The sequence below is a fragment of the Eucyclogobius newberryi genome, unplaced genomic scaffold, assembly GCF_026437365.1.
Source record: "Eucyclogobius newberryi isolate DKJ021-1_F unplaced genomic scaffold, fEucNew1.0.hap1 SCAF_7, whole genome shotgun sequence".
Classification (NCBI taxonomy): Eukaryota; Metazoa; Chordata; class Actinopteri; order Gobiiformes; family Gobiidae; genus Eucyclogobius; species Eucyclogobius newberryi.
The window spans coordinates 60,207-77,124 of record NW_027316389.1 but is presented as its reverse complement, the minus strand read 5'-3'; the positions used below and the strand labels follow the sequence as shown (position 1 = coordinate 77,124).

The 16,918-nt window shown below is 49.0% G+C and overlaps 1 protein-coding gene across 1 annotated transcript; it reads left to right on the top strand.

Moving 5' to 3' along the window:
* Window positions 1-7,594: 7,594 nt before the first annotated feature.
* On the top strand, window positions 7,595-9,975 carry LOC140349279 (uncharacterized). The gene is made up of 3 exons (XM_072435553.1): window positions 7,595-7,603; window positions 7,908-8,111; window positions 8,302-9,975. The coding sequence occupies exons 1-3, from the start codon at window positions 7,595-7,597 to the stop codon at window positions 9,973-9,975; spliced, it is 1,887 nt and encodes a 628-aa protein (XP_072291654.1).
* The last annotated feature ends 6,943 nt before the right edge of the window (window positions 9,976-16,918 follow it).

Below are 16,918 nucleotides of genomic sequence, written 5' to 3'. Positions count from 1 at the left end.
CTGACGTAGACCTGATGGAGCCTGATATAGACCTGATGTAGACCTGATGTAGACCTGATGTAGACCTGATGTAGACTTGATGTAGACTTGACGTAGACCTGATGTAGACCTGATGTAGACCTGATGTGGACCTGATGTAGACTTGATGTAGACCTGATGTAGACCTGATGTAGCCTGATGTAGACTTGATGTAGACCTGATGTAGACCTGATGTAGACCTGATGTAGACTTGATGTAGACCTGATGTAGCCTGATGTAGACTTGATGTAGACCTGATGTAGACCTGATGTAGCCTGATGTAGACCTGATGTAGACTTGATGTAGACCTGATGTAGCCTGATGTAGACCTGATGTAGACCTGATGTAGACCTGATATAGACCTGATATAGACTTGATGTAGACCTGATGTAGACCTGAAGTAGACCCGATGTAGACCTGAAGTAGACCCGATGTTGCCTGATGTAGACCTGATGTAGACCTGATTAGCCTGATGTAGACCTGATGTAGACCTGATGTAGACCTGATGTAGACCTGATGTAGACCTGAAGTAGACTTGATGTAGACCTGATATAGACCTCATGTAGACCTGATGTAGACCTGATGTAGACCTGATGTAGCCTGATGTAGACCTGATGTAGACCTGATGTAGACCTGAAGTAGACCTGATGTAGACCTGATGTAGACCTGATGTAGACCTGATATAGACCTCATGTAGACCTGATGTAGACCTGATGTAGACCTGATGTAGACCTGATGTAGACCTGATGTAGCCTGATGTAGACCTGATGTAGCCTGATGTAGACCTGATGTAGACCTGATGTAGACCTGATGTAGACCTGTTTCAGACCTGATGTAGACCTGATGTAGACCTGATGTAGCCTGATGTAGACCTGATGTAGACCTGATGTAGACCTGATGTAGCCTGATGTAGACCTGATATAGACCTCATGTAGACCTGATGTAGACCTGATGTAGACCTGATGTAGACTTGACGTAGACCAGATGTAGACCTGATGTAGACTTGACGTAGACCTGATGTAGACCTGATTTAGACCTGATGTAGACCTGATATAGACCTGATGTAGACCTGATGTAGACCTGATGTAGACTTGACGTAGACCAGATGTAGACTTGATGTAGACCTGATGTAAACCTGATGTAGACCTGATGTAGACCTGATGTAGACCTGATGTAGACCTGATATAGACTTGATGTAGACCTGATATAGACCTGATGTAGACCTGATGTAGACCTGATATAGACTTGATGTAGACCTGATGTAGACCTGATGTAGACCTGATGTAGACCTGATGTAGCCTGATGTAGACCTGATGTAGCCTGATGTAGACCTGATGTAGACCTGATGTAGACCTGATGTAGACCTGATGTAGACTTGAAGTAGACTTGATGTAGACTTGACGTAGACCTGACGTAGACCTGATGTAGACCTGATGTAGACCTGATTTAGACCTGATGTAGACCTGATGTAGACCTGATGTAGCCTGATGTAGACCTGATGTAGACCTGATGTAGACTTGATGTAGACCTGATGTAGACCTGATGTATCCTGATGTAGACCTGATGTAGACCTGATATAGACCTGATGTAGACCTGATATAGACCTGATGTAGACCTGATATAGACCTGATATAGACCTGATATAGACCAGATGTAGACCTGATATAGACCAGATGTAGACCTGATGTAGACTTGACGTAGACCAGATGTAGACTTGATGTAGACCTGATGTAAACCTGATGTAGACCTGATGTAGACTTGAAGTAGACCTGATGTAGCCTGATGTAGACTTGATGTAGACCTGATGTAGACCTGATGTAGACCTGATGTAGCCTGATGTAGACCTGATGTAGCCTGATGTAGACCTGATGTAGACCTGATGTAGACCTGATTTAGACCTGATGTAGACCTGATGTAGCCTGATGTAGACCTGATGTAGACCTGATGTATCCTGATGTAGACCTGATGTAGACCTGATATAGACCTGATGTAGACCTGATTTAGACCTGATGTAGACCTGATATAGACCTGATGTAGACCTGATATAAACCTGATATAGACCTGATATAGACCTGATATAGACCAGATGTAGACCTGATGTAGACCTGATGTAGACCTGATGTAGACCTGATGTAGACTTGACGTAGACCTGATGTAGACCTGATTTAGACCTGATGTAGACCTGATATAGACCTGATGTAGACTTGACGTAGACCAGATGTAGACTTGATGTAGACCTGATGTAGACCTGATGTAGACTTGACGTAGACCAGATGTAGACTTGATGTAGACCTGATGTAGACCTGATGTAGACCTGATGTAGACTTGATGTAGACCTGATGTAGCCTGATGTAGACCTGATGTAGACTTGATGTAGACCTGATGTAGCCTGATGTAGACCTGATGTAGACCTGATGTAGACCTGATATAGACCTGATATAGACTTGATGTAGACCTGATGTAGCCTGATGTTGCCTGATGTAGACCTGATGTAGACTTGACGTAGACCTGATGTAGACCTGATGTAGACCTGATGTAGACCTGATGTAGACCTGATGTAGACCTGATGTAGACCTGATTTAGACCTGATGTAGACTTGACGTAGACCTGATGTAGACCTGATTTAGACCTGATGTAGACTTGATGTAGACTTGATGTAGACCTGATGTAGACCTGATGTAGACCTGATGTAGACCTGATGTAGACTTGACGTAGACCTGATGTAGACCTGATTTAGACCTGATGTAGACCTGATATAGACCTGATGTAGACCTGATGTAGACCTGATTTAGACCTGATTTAGACCTGATGTAGACCTGATATAGACCTGACGTAGACCAGATGTAGACCTGATATAGACCTGATGTAGACCTGATATAGACCTGATGTAGACCTGATGTAGACCTGATGTAGACTTGACGTAGACCAGATGTAGACCTGATGTAGACCTGACGTAGACCTGATGTAGACCTGATGTAGACCTGATGTAGACTTGACGTAGACCTGATGTAGACCTGATGTAGACCTGATGTAGCCTTATGTAGACTTGATGTAGACCTGATGTAGACCTGATGTAGACTTGACGTAGACCAGATGTAGACCTGATGTAGACCTGACGTAGACCTGATGTAGACTTGACGTAGACCAGATGTAGACCTGATGTAGACCTGATGTAGACCTGATGTAGACCTGATGTAGACATGATGTAGACCTGATGTAGCCTGATGTAGACCTGATGTAGACCTGATGTAGACCTGATGTAGACTTGAAGTAGACCTGATTTAGACCTGATGTAGACCTGATGTAGACCTGATGTAGCCTTATGTAGACTTAATGTAGACCTGAAGTAGACCCGATGTAGACCTGATATAGACTTGATGTAGACCTGATGTAGCCTGATGTAGACCTGATGTAGACCTGATATAGACTTGATGTAGACCCGATGTTGCCTGATGTAGACCTGATGTAGACCTGATATAGACCTGAAGTAGACCTGATGTAGACCTGATGTAGACCTGATGTAGACCTGATGTAGACCTGATGTAGACCTGATATAGACTTGATGTAGACCCGATGTTGCCTGATGTAGACCTGATGTAGACCTGATATAGACCTGAAGTAGACCTGATGTAGACCTGATGTAGACCTGATGTAGACCTGATGTAGACCTGATGTAGACTTGACGTAGACCTGATATAGACTTGATGGAGCCTGATGTAGACCTGATGTAGACCTGATATAGACCTGATATAGACCTGATGTAGACCTGATGTAGACCTGATATTGACCTGATGTAGACCTGATGTAGACCTGATGTAGACCTGATATTGACTTGATGGAGCCTGATGTAGACCTGATGTAGCCTGATGTAGACCTGATATAGACCTGATGTAGACCTGATGTAGACCTGATGTAGACCTGATGTAGACCTGATGTAGACCTGATGTAGACTTGACGTAGACCTGATGTAGACCTGATTTAGACCTGATGTAGACCTGATGTAGACCTGATGTAGACCTGATGTAGACCTGATGTAGACTTGACGTAGACCTGATGTAGACCTGATTTAGACCTGATGTAGACTTGATGTAGACTTGATGTAGACCTGATGTAGACCTGATGTAGACCTGATGTAGACCTGATGTAGACCTGATGTAGACTTGACGTAGACCTGATGTAGACCTGATTTAGACCTGATGTAGACCTGATATAGACCTGATGTAGACCTGATGTAGACCTGATGTAGACTTGACGTAGACCAGATGTAGACCTGATATAGACCTGATGTAGACCTGATGTAGACCTGATTTAGACCTGATGTAGACCTGATGTAGACCTGATGTAGACTTGACGTAGACCAGATGTAGACCTGATGTAGACCTGACGTAGACCTGATGTAGACTTGACGTAGACCTGATGTAGACCTGATGTAGACCTGATGTAGCCTTATGTAGACTTGATGTAGACCTGATGTAGACCTGATATAGACTTGATGTAGCCTGATGTACCCTGATGTAGACTTGATGTAGACCTGATGTAGCCTGATGTAGACCTGATGTAGACCTGATGTAGACCTGATGTAGCCTGATATAGACCTGATATAGACTTGATGTAGACCTGATGTAGACCTGATATAGACCTGAAGTAGACCTGATGTAGACCTGATGTAGACCTGATGTAGACCTGATGTAGACTTGATATAGACCTGATATAGACCTGATGTAGACCTGATGTAGACTTGACGTAGACCTGATGTAGACCTGATGTAGACCTGATGTAGCCTTATGTAGACTTGATGTAGACCTGATGTAGACCTGATGTAGACCTGATGTAGACTTGACGTAGACCTGATGTAGACCTGATGTAGACCTGATGTAGCCTTATGTAGACTTGATGTAGACCTGATGTAGACCTGATGTAGACCTGATGTAGACCTGATGTAGCCTGATGTAGACCTGATGTAGACCTGATGTAGACCTGATGTAGACCTGATGTAGACCTGATGTAGCCTGATGTAGACCTGATATAGACCTGATGTAGACCTGATATAGACCTGATGTAGACCTGATGTAGACCTGATGTAGACCTGATATAGACCTGATGTAGACCTGATGTAGACCTGATATAGACTTGATGTAGACCTGATGTAGCCTGATGTAGACCTGATGTAGACCTGATGTAGACCTGATGTAGACCTGATATAGACTTGATGGAGCCTGATGTAGACCTGATGTAGCCTGATGTAGACCTGATATAGACCTGATGTAGACCTGATATAGACCTGATGTAGACCTGATGTAGACCTGATGTAGACCTGATATAGACCTGATGTAGACCTGATGTAGACCTGATATAGACTTGATGTAGACCTGATGTAGCCTGATGTAGACCTGATGTAGACCTGATGTAGACCTGATGTAGACCTGATGTAGACTTGACGTAGACCTGATGTAGACCTGATTTAGACCTGATGTAGACCTGATGTAGACCTTATGTAGACTTGACGTAGACCTGATGTAGACCTGATGTAGACTTGACGTAGACCAGATGTAGACCTGATGTAGACCTGATTTAGACCTGATGTAGACCTTATATAGACCTGATGTAGACCTGATGTAGACCTGATGTAGACTTGACGTAGACCAGATGTAGACCTGATGTAGACCTGACGTAGACCTGATGTAGACCTGATGTAGACTTGAAGTAGACCTGATTTAGACCTGATGTAGACCAGATGTAGACCTGATGTAGACCTGATTTAGACCTGATGTAGACCTTATATAGACCTGATGTAGACCTGATGTAGACCTGATGTAGACTTGACGTAGACCAGATGTAGACCTGATTTAGACCTGATGTAGACCTGATGTAGACCTGATGTAGACCTGATGTAGACTTGATGTAGACCTGATGTAGCCTGATGTAGACCTGATGTAGACCTGATGTAGACCTGATGTAGACTTGAAGTAGACCTGATTTAGACCTGATGTAGACCTGATGTAGACCTGATGTAGCCTGATGTAGACCTGATATAGACCTGATGTAGACCTGATGTAGACCTGATGTAGACCTGATATAGACCTGATGTAGACCTGATGTAGACCTGATGTAGACCTGATATAGACTTGATGTAGACCTGATGTAGCCTGATGTAGACCTGATGTAGACCTGATGTAGACCTGATGTAGACTTGACGTAGACCTGATGTAGACCTGATTTAGACCTGATGTAGACCTGATGTAGACTTGATGTAGACTTGATGTAGACCTGATGTAGACCTGATGTAGACCTGATGTAGACCTGATTTAGACCTGATGTAGACTTGACGTAGACCTGATGTAGACCTGATTTAGACCTGATGTAGACCTGATGTAGACCTTATGTAGACTTGACGTAGACCAGATGTAGACCTGATGTAGACCTGATGTAGACCTGATTTAGACCTGATGTAGACCTGATATAGACCTGATGTAGACCTGATGTAGACCTGATGTAGACTTGACGTAGACCAGATGTAGACCTGATGTAGACCTGACGTAGACCTGATGTAGACCTGATGTAGACCTGATGTAGACCTGATGTAGACCCGATGTAGCCTGATGTAGACCTGATGTAGACCTGATGTAGACCTGATTTAGACCTGATGTAGACCTGATGTAGACCTGATGTAGACTTGATGTAGACCTGATGTAGCCTGATGTAGACCTGATGTAGACCTGATGTAGACCTGATGTAGACTTGAAGTAGACCTGATTTAGACCTGATGTAGACCTGATGTAGACCTGATGTAGCCTGATGTAGACCTGATGTAGACCTGATATAGACCTGATGTAGACCTGATATAGACCTGAAGTAGACCCGATGTTGCCTGTAGTAGACTTGATGTAGACCTGATGTAGACCTGATGTAGACCTGATGTAGACCTGATGTAGACCTGATATAGACCTGATATAGACCTGATGTAGAACTGATTTACACCCGGTTTGGACCTGGTTTAGTCCTGCTTTAGTCTTGGTTTAGTCCTGCTTTAGTCCTGGTTTAGGCCTGGTTTAGTCCTGCTTTAGTCCTGGTTTAGTCCTGCTTTAGTCCTGGTTTAGTCCTGCTTTAATCCTGGTTTAGTCCTGGTTTAGACCTGGTTTAGTCCTGGTTTAGACCTGCTTTAGACCTGCTTTAGACCTGCTTTAGTCCTGCTTTAGTCCTGCTTTAGACCTGCTTTAGTCCTGCTTTAGACCTGCTTTAGACCTGGTTTAGTCCTGCTTTAGACCTGCTTTAGACCTGCTTTAGTCCTGCTTTAGTCCTGGTTTAGTCCTGCTTTAGTCCTGGTTTAGACCTGCTTTAGTCCTGGTTTAGACCTGGTTTAGTCCTGGTTTAGACCTGCTTTAGTCCTGGTTTAGTCCTGCTTTAGTCCTGGTTTGGACCTGCTTTAGTGCTGGTTTAGTCCTGCTTTAGTCCTGGTTTAGTCCTGCTTTAGTCCTGGTTTAGTCCTCTTTTCCGTTGGCTCCTCCTTGGTCCATCTAAAGTCCGAGCTCAGACTCAAAGACTTCTTTCTGCTCTGGACCTTGCAGCTGCTCAGACGATGGCTCAGGTAAGAAAAGATCCATTCATAAAAGACTCTAAATGTTTAAGAGTTTATGTCTATGTTTTTATGTAAGAGATGATCATCTAAAGAGTTAATCATCTAAATGGAACGCTTTTCCCTTTTATTTGCTTGAGTCTATACAGAAATGTAATTTTATTCATATTTTAAAAAACAACATTCTTAACATAATTAACACATTATAAGAAAAGACGCTGTGTTTGGTTCATTTTGAATCAGAAACAAAGAATTCTTCAGGTTCATAAACGTTTCATTCACAAACATCAAAACAGACGCTTGATTCATGATTCAGAGAAGAGCAGAGGCAGGAGCAGAGGCAGGAGCGGAGGCAGGAGCGGAGGCAGGAGCGGAGGCAGGAGCGGAGACAGGAGCGGAGGCAGGAGCAAAGGCAGGAGCAAAGGCAGGAGCAGAGGCAGGAGCAAAGGCAGGAGCAAAGGCAGGAGCAGAGGCAGGAGCGGAGGCAGGAGCGGAGGCAGGAGCGGAGGCAGGAGCGGAGGCAGGAGCAGAAGCAGGAGCAGAGGAAGGAGCAGAGGCAGGAGCGGAGGCAGGAGCAGAGGCAGGAGCGGAGGCAGGAGCGGAGACAGAGACAGGAGCAGAGACAGAGACAGGAGCAGAGGCAGGAGCAGAGGCAGGAGCAGAGACAGGAGCAGAGGCAGGAGCAGAGACAGGAGCAGAGGCAGGAGCAGAGGCAGGAGCAGAGGCAGGAGCGGAGGCAGGAGCGGAGGCAGGAGCAGAGGCAGGAGCAGAGGCAGGAGCAGAGGAAGGAGCGGAGACAGGAGCGGAGGCAGGAGCGGAGGCAGGAGCAGAGGCAGGAGCGGAGGCAGGAGCGGAGACAGGAGCAGAGGCAGAGGCAGGAGCCGAGGCAGGAGCGGAGACAGAGACAGGAGCAGAGACAGAGACAGGAGCAGAGACAGGAGCAGAGACAGAGACAGGAGCAGAGGCAGGAGCAGAGGCAGGAGCAGAGACAGGAGCAGAGGCAGGAGCAGAGACAGGAGCAGAGGCAGGAGCAGAGGCAGGAGCAGAGACAGGAGCGGAGGCAGGAGCGGAGGCAGGAGCGGAGGCAGGAGCGGAGGCAGGAGCAGAGGCAGGAGCAAAGGCAGGAGCGGAGGCAGGAGCGGAGGCAGGAGCGGAGGCAGGAGCGGAGGCAGGAGCGGAGGCAGGAGCAGAAGCAGGAGCAGAGGAAGGAGCGGAGGCAGGAGCGGAGGCAGGAGCGGAGGCAGGAGCGGAGGCAGGAGCAAAGGCAGGAGCAAAGGCAGGAGCAGAGGCAGGAGCAAAGGCAGGAGCGGAGGCAGGAGCGGAGGCAGGAGCGGAGGCAGGAGCGGAGGCAGGAGCGGAGGCAGGAGCAGAAGCAGGAGCAGAGGAAGGAGCGGAGGCAGGAGCGGAGGCAGGAGCGGAGGCAGGAGCGGAGGCAGGAGCGGAGACAGGAGCAGAGGCAGAGGCAGGAGCGGAGACAGAGACAGGAGCAGAGACAGAGACAGGAGCAGAGGCAGGAGCAGAGGCAGGAGCGGAGGCAGGAGCGGAGACAGAGACAGGAGCAGAGACAGAGACAGGAGCAGAGACAGGAGCAGAGACAGAGACAGGAGCAGAGGCAGGAGCAGAGGCAGGAGCAGAGACAGGAGCAGAGGCAGGAGCAGAGGCAGGAGCAGAGGCAGGAGCGGAGGCAGGAGCGGAGACAGGAGCGGAGGCAGGAGCGGAGGCAGGAGCGGAGACAGGAGCGGAGGCAGGAGCAGAGGCAGGAGCGGAGACAGGAGCAGAGGCAGAGGCAGGAGCCGAGGCAGGAGCGGAGACAGAGACAGGAGCAGAGACAGAGACAGGAGCAGAGGCAGGAGCAGAGGCAGGAGCAGAGGCAGGAGCAGAGACAGGAGCAGAGGCAGGAGCAGAGACAGGAGCAGAGGCAGGAGCAGAGGCAGGAGCAGAGGCAGGAGCAGAGACAGGAGCAGAGGCAGGAGCAGAGGCAGGAGCAGAGACAGGAGCAGAGGCAGGAGCAGAGACAGGAGCAGAGGCAGGAGCAGAGGCAGGAGCAGAGGCAGGAGCAGAGACAGGAGCAGAGGCAGGAGCAGAGACAGGAGCAGAGGCAGGAGCAGAGACAGGAGCAGAGGCAGGAGCAGAGGCAGGAGCAGAGACAGGAGCAGAGGCAGGAGCAGAGACAGGAGCAGAGGCAGGAGCAGAGACAGGAGCAGAGGCAGGAGCAGAGACAGGAGCAGAGGCAGGAGCAGAGACAGGAGCAGAGGCAGGAGCAGAGGCAGGAGCAGAGACAGGAGCAGAGGCAGGAGCAGAGACAGGAGCAGAGGCAGGAGCAGAGGCAGGAGCAGAGACAGGAGCAGAGGCAGGAGCCTCTGAGGGCGACAGTGAAAAACTGATTAAACAATGTCCATAGGGACTCGGGGTCCTTAGCTCCTCCTTCTGTCCTTAGCTCCTCCTTCTGTCCTTAGCTCCTCCTTCTGTCCTTAGCTCCTCCTTCTGTCCTTAGCTCCTCCTTCTGTCCTTAGCTCCTCCTTCTGTCCTTAGCTCCTCCTTCTGTCCTTAGCCCCTCCTTCTGTCCTTAGCCCCTCCTTCTGTCCTTAGCTCCTCCTTCTGTCCTTAGCCCCTCCTTCTCGGCAGCGGAGCTGAAACTGTGGGTTTATATTTCTGTTATAACTGGTCTGAACATAAGTCATTTCAAAGAGGAACGTTTAAAGCCTGGACTTAAATGAAGAGACTGTGTCGCCTCTTTAACATTGACAGGACTCTACCTCCTACTGTGCTTTTAGAGACTCTTGGCACCTCCAGAAGGCTCTACCTCCTACTGTGCTTTTAGAGACTCTTGGCACCACCAGAAGACTGTGCTTTTAGAGACTCTTGGCACCACTAGAAGGCTCTACCTCCTACTGTGCTTTTAGAGACTCTTGGCACCTCCAGAAGGCTCTACCTCCTACTGTGCTTTTAGAGACTCTTGGCACCACTAGAAGGCTCTACCTCCTACTGTGCTTTTAGAGACTCTTGGGACCACCAGAAGGCTCTACCTCCTACTGTGCTTTTAGAGACTCTTGGCACCACCAGAAGGCTCTACCTCCTACTGTGCTTTTAGAGACTCTTGGCACCACCAGAAGGCTCTACTTCCCACTGTGCTTTTAGAGACTCTTGGCACCACCAGAAGGCTCTACCTCCCACTGTGCTTTTAGAGACTCTTGGCACCACCAGAAGGCCAGCATTTGAGTCAAGAGCTCTGTTTGGATGAGATGGTTCTAGAGCATCTTTGAGGTTTAGTCCAAGTGTTAGCAGCGTTAGCAGCGTTAGCAGCAGTAGGAGTATTGCAGCAGTAGCGTCAGCAACGTGAGCAGCGTCGGCAACGTCAACAGCGTCGGCAACGTTAGCAGCGTCGGCAACGTTAGCAGCGTAAGCAGCAGTAGCAACGTTAGCAAGTCAGCAGCGTCAGCAGCGGCAGTTGCAGCGTCAGCAGCAGTAGCATTAGCAGCAGCAGCGTTAGCAGCATTAGCAGCGTCAGCAACGTCAGCAGCAGTAGCATCGGAAAGCGTAAGCAGCAGTAGCAACGTTAGCAAGTCAGCAGCAGCAGTCACAGTGTTAGCAGCATCAGTAGCGTCAGCAGCAGTAGCAACGTTAGCAGCATTATTAGCATTATTAGCAGCGTTAGCTTAACACTAGGCTCACTGTGCGTCACAGAGAGCTTCTGTTCTTCAGCTCCGTTTGGTTTGGAACAGCTCTGTTTACTTTGGACCCGAGTTTGATCCACACCTTCTCTCTCTCTCCTTAGTCCTGGTCTTAGTCCTGGTCTTAGTCCTGGTCTTAGTCCTGGTCTTAGTCCTGGGCTTAGTCCTGGTCTTAGTTCTGGTCATAGTCCTGGTCTTAGTCCTGGGCTTAGTCCTGGGCTTAGTCCTGGTCTTAGTCCTGGTCTTAGTTCTGGTCATAGTCCTGGTCTTAGTCCTGGGCTTAGTTCTGGTCATAGTCCTGGTCTTAGTCCTGGGCTTAGTCCTGGGCTTAGTTCTGGTCATAGTCCTGGTCTTAGTCCTGGGCTTAGTCCTGGTCTTAGTCCTGGGCTTAGTTCTGGTCATAGTCCTGGTCTTAGTCCTGGGCTTAGTCCTGGTCTTAGTCCTGGGCTTAGTCCTGGTCTTAGTCCTGGGCTTAGTCCTGGTCTTAGTCCTGGTCTTAGTTCTGGTCATAGTCCTGGTCTTAGTCCTGGGCTTAGTCCTGGGCTTAGTCCTGGGCTTAGTCCTGGTCTTAGTCCTGGGCTTAGTCCTGGTCTTAGTCCTGGTCTTAGTCCTGGGCTTAGTCCTGGGCTTAGTCCTGGTCTTAGTCCTGGTCTTAGTCCTGGTCTTAGTTCTGGTCATAGTCCTGGTCTTAGTCCTGGGCTTAGTCCTGGGCTTAGTCCTGGTCTTAGTCCTGGTCTTAGTTCTGGTCATAGTCCTGGTCTTAGTCCTGGGCTTAGTTCTGGTCATAGTCCTGGTCTTAGTCCTGGGCTTAGTCCTGGGCTTAGTTCTGGTCATAGTCCTGGTCATAGTCCTGGGCTTAGTCCTGGTCTTAGTCCTGGGCTTAGTTCTGGTCATAGTCCTGGTCTTAGTCCTGGGCTTAGTCCTGGTCTTAGTCCTGGGCTTAGTCCTGGTCTTAGTCCTGGGCTTAGTCCTGGTCTTAGTCCTGGTCTTAGTTCTGGTCATAGTCCTGGTCTTAGTCCTGGGCTTAGTCCTGGGCTTAGTCCTGGGCTTAGTCCTGGTCTTAGTCCTGGGCTTAGTCCTGGTCTTAGTCCTGGTCTTAGTCCTGGGCTTAGTCCTGGGCTTAGTCCTGGTCTTAGTCCTGGGCTTAGTCCTGGTCTTGGTCCTGGTCTTAGTCCTGGGCTTAGTCCTGGTCTTAGTTCTGGTCATAGTCCTGGTCTTAGTCCTGGGCTTAGTCCTGGGCTTAGTCCTGGTCTTAGTCCTGGTCTTAGTTCTGGTCATAGTCCTGGTCTTAGTCCTGGGCTTAGTTCTGGTCATAGTCCTGGTCTTAGTCCTGGGCTTAGTCCTGGTCTTAGTCCTGGGCTTAGTCCTGGTCTTAGTCCTGGTCTTAGTCCTGGTCTTAGTCCTGGGCTTAGTCCTGGTCTTGGTCCTGGTCTTAGTCCTGGGCTTAGTCCTGGTCTTAGTCCTGGGCTTAGTCCTGGTCTTAGTCCTGGTCTTAGTCCTGGTCTTAGTCCTGGGCTTAGTCCTGGGCTTAGTCCTGGTCTTGGTCCTGGTCTTAGTCCTGGGCTTAGTCCTGGGCTTAGTCCTGGGCTTAGTCCTGGTCTTAGTCCTGGTCTTAGTCCTGGTCTTAGTCCTGGGCTTAGTCCTGGGCTTAGTTCTGGTCTTAGTCCTGGTCTTAGTCCTGGTCTTAGTCCTGGTCTTAGTCCTGGGCTTAGTCCTGGTCTTAGTCCTGGTCTTAGTCCTGGTCTCAGTACTGGTCTCAGTTCTGGTCTCAGTCCTGGTCTCAGTCCTGGTTTTATTCCTGGTTTTAGTCCTGGTCTTAGTCCTGGTCTTAGTCCTGGTCTTAGTCCTGGTCTTAGTCCTGGTCTTAGTCCTGGTCTTAGTCCCTCTCGGTGTCAGCCCTATGTTCGCCGAGACCTGGGTTTGGATCAGGGTAAATATGCTGCTATATTTATGCCCAACCACCACCAGAGAACATAGGTACCAGAGAACATAGGTACCAGGGAACATAGGTACCAGAGAACATAGGTACCAGGGAACATAGGTACCAGGGAACGTAGGTAGCAGAGAACGTAGGTACCAGAGAACGTAAGTACCAGAGAACGTAGGTACCAGGGAACATAGGTACCAGAGAACATAGGTACCAGGGAACATAGGTACCAGAGAACATAGGTACCAGAGAACATAGGTACCAGGGAACATAGGTACCAGGGAACGTAGGTAGCAGAGAACGTAGGTACCAGAGAACGTAAGTACCAGAGAACGTAGGTACCAGGGAACATAGGTACCAGAGAACATAGGTACCAGGGAACATAGGTACCAGAGAACATAGGTACCAGAGAACATAGGTACCAGAGAAAATAAGTACCATAGAATATAGGTACCAGAGAACTTAGGTACCAGAGAAAATAGGTACCAGGGAACATAGGTACCAGGGAACATAGGTACCAGGGAACGTAGGTAGCAGAGAACGTAGGTACCAGAGAACGTAAGTACCAGAGAACGTAGGTACCAGGGAACATAGGTACCAGAGAACATAGGTACCAGGGAACATAGGTACCAGAGAACATAGGTACCAGAGAACATAGGTACCAGAGAACATAGGTACCAGGGAGCATAGGTACCAGAGAAAATAAGTACCATAGAATATAGGTACCAGAGAACTTAGGTACCAGAGAAAATAGGTACCAGGGAACATAGGTACCAGGGAATATAGGTACCAGAGAACATAGGTACCAGAGAACATAGGTACCAGAGAAAATAGGTACCAGAGAAAATAGGTACCATGGAACATAGGTACCAGGGAACATAGGTACCAGAGAACATAGGTACCAGGGAACGTAGGTAGCAGAGAACGTAGGTACCAGAGAACGTAAGTACCAGAGAACGTAGGTACCAGGGAACATAGGTACCAGAGAACATAGGTACCAGAGAACATAGGTACCAGGGAACATAGGTACCAGAGAACATAGGTACCAGGGAACATAGGTACCAGAGAACATAGGTACCAGAGAACATAGGTACCAGAGAACATAGGTACCAGGGAACATAGGTACCAGAGAACATAGGTACCAGAGAACATAGGTTCCAGGGAACATAAGTACCAGGGAACATAGGTACTAGAGAACAGGTACCAGAGAACATAGGTACCAGAGAACATAGGTACCAGGGAACATAGGTACCAGAGAACATAGGTACCAGGGAACATAGGTACCAGAGAACATAGGTACCAGAGAACATAGGTACCAGAGAACATAGGTACCAGAGAACATAGGTACCAGGGAACATAGGTACCAGAGAACATAGGTACCAGAGAACATAGGTACCAGGGAACATAGGTACCAGAGAACATAGGTACCAGGGAACATAGGTACCAGAGAACATAGGTACCAGGGAACATAGGTACCAGAGAACATAGGTACCAGAGAACATAGGTACCAGGGAACATAGGTACCAGAGAACATAGGTACCAGAGAACATAGGTACCAGAGAACATAGGTACCAGAGAACATAGGTACCAGAGAACATAGGTACGCACCCATCCTGGTCACATCCCAGTCTTAGTTCGGATCTTAGTCCTGGTCACATCCTGGTCTTATTTCTGGTCTTGGTCCTGTTCTTAGTCCTGGTCCTGATCTTAGTCCTCATCCTAGTCCTGGTCCTGGTCTTAGTCCTGATCTTTGTCCTGGTCTTAGTCCTCATCTTAGTCCTGGTCCTGGTCTTAGTCTTAGTCCTGGTCGTAGTCCTGGTCCTGATCTTAGTCCTGGTCTTAGTCCTCATCTTAGTCCTGGTCCTGGTCTTAGTCCTGATCTTTGTCCTGGTCTTAGTCCTCATCTTAGTCCTGGTCCTGGTCTTGGTCCTGGTCTTAGTCCTGGTCCTGATCTTAGTCCTCATCCTAGTCCTGGTCCTGGTCTTAGTCCTGATCTTTGTCCTGGTCTTAGTCCTCATCTTAGTCCTGGTCCTGGTCTTAGTCCTCATCTTAGTCCTGGTCCTGGTCTTGGTCCTGGTCTTAGTCCTGGTCTTAGTCCTGGTCCTGGTCTTGGTCCTGGTCTTAGTCCTGGTCTTAGTCCTGGTCTTAGTCCTGGTCGTAGTCCTGGTCCTGGTCTTAGTCCTGGTCTTAGTCCTCATCTTAGTCTTAGTCCTGGTCTTACAGAGGGTCTTTGAGTCTGAGGTTTGCGATTGCAGACAGAGCGGAGCCGTGAACAAGGGGGACTTTATTCAGTGTTACACCTCAGACCGGGAGCACAGGGGGGACTTTATTCAGTGTTACACCTCAGACCAGGAGCACGGGGGGGACTTTATTCAGTGTTACACCTCAGACCAGGAGCACGGGGGGGGGGGCTTTATTCAGTGTTACACCTCAGACCAGGAGCACGGGGGGGGGCTTTATTCAGTGTTACACCTCAGACCAGGAGCACGGGGGGGACTTTATTCAGTGTTACACCTCAGACCGGGAGCACAGGGGGGACTTTATTCAGTGTTACACCTCAGACCAGGAGCACGGGGGGGACTTTATTCAGTGTTACACCTCAGACCGGGAGCACAGGGGGGACTTTATTCAGTGTTACACCTCAGACCAGGAGCACAGGGGGGACTTTATTCAGTGTTACACCTCAGACCGGGAGCACGGGGGGGACTTTATTCAGTGTTACACCTCAGACCGGGAGCACAGGGGGGACTTTATTCAGTGTTACACCTCAGACCAGGAGCACGGGGGGGGGCTTTATTCAGTGTTACACCTCAGACCAGGAGCACAGGGGGGACTTTATTCAGTGTTACACCGCAGACCAGGAGCACAGGGGGGACTTTATTCAGTGTTACACCTCAGACCAGGAGCACAGGGGGGACTTTATTTAGTGTTACATCTCAGACCAGGAGCACAGGGGGGACTTTATTCAGTGTTACACCGCAGACCAGGAGCACAGGGGGGACTTTATTCAGTGTTACACCTCAGACCAGGAGCACAGGGGGGACTTTATTCAGTGTTACACCTCAGACCAGGAGCACAGGGGGGACTTTATTCAGTGTTACACCGCAGACCAGGAGCACAGGGGGGACTTTATTCAGTGTTACACCTCAGACCAGGAGCACAGGGGGGACTTTATTCAGTGTTACACCGCAGACCAGGAGCACAGGGGGGACTTTATTCAGTGTTACACCTCAGACCAGGAGCACAGGGGGGACTTTATTTAGTGTTACACCGCAGACCAGGAGCACAGGGGGGACTTTATTCAGTGTTACACCGCAGACCAGGAGCACAGGGGGGACTTTATTTAGTGTTACACCTCAGACCAGGAGCACGGGGGGGACTTTATTCAGTGTTACACCTCAGACCAGGAGCACAGGGGGGACTTTATTCAGTGTTACACCGCAGACCAGAAGCACAGGGGGGACTTTATTCAGTGTTACACCTCAGACCAGGAGCACAGGGGGGACTTTATTCAGTGTTACACCGCAGACCAGGAGCACAGGGGGGACTTTATTTAGTGTTACACCTCAGACCAGGAGCACAGGGGGGACTTTATTCAGTGTTACACCGCAGACCAGGAGCACAGGGGGGACTTTATTCAGTGTTACACCTCAGACCAGGAGCACAGGGGGGACTTTATTCAGTGTTACACCGCAGACCAGGAGCACAGGGGGGACTTTATTCAGTGTT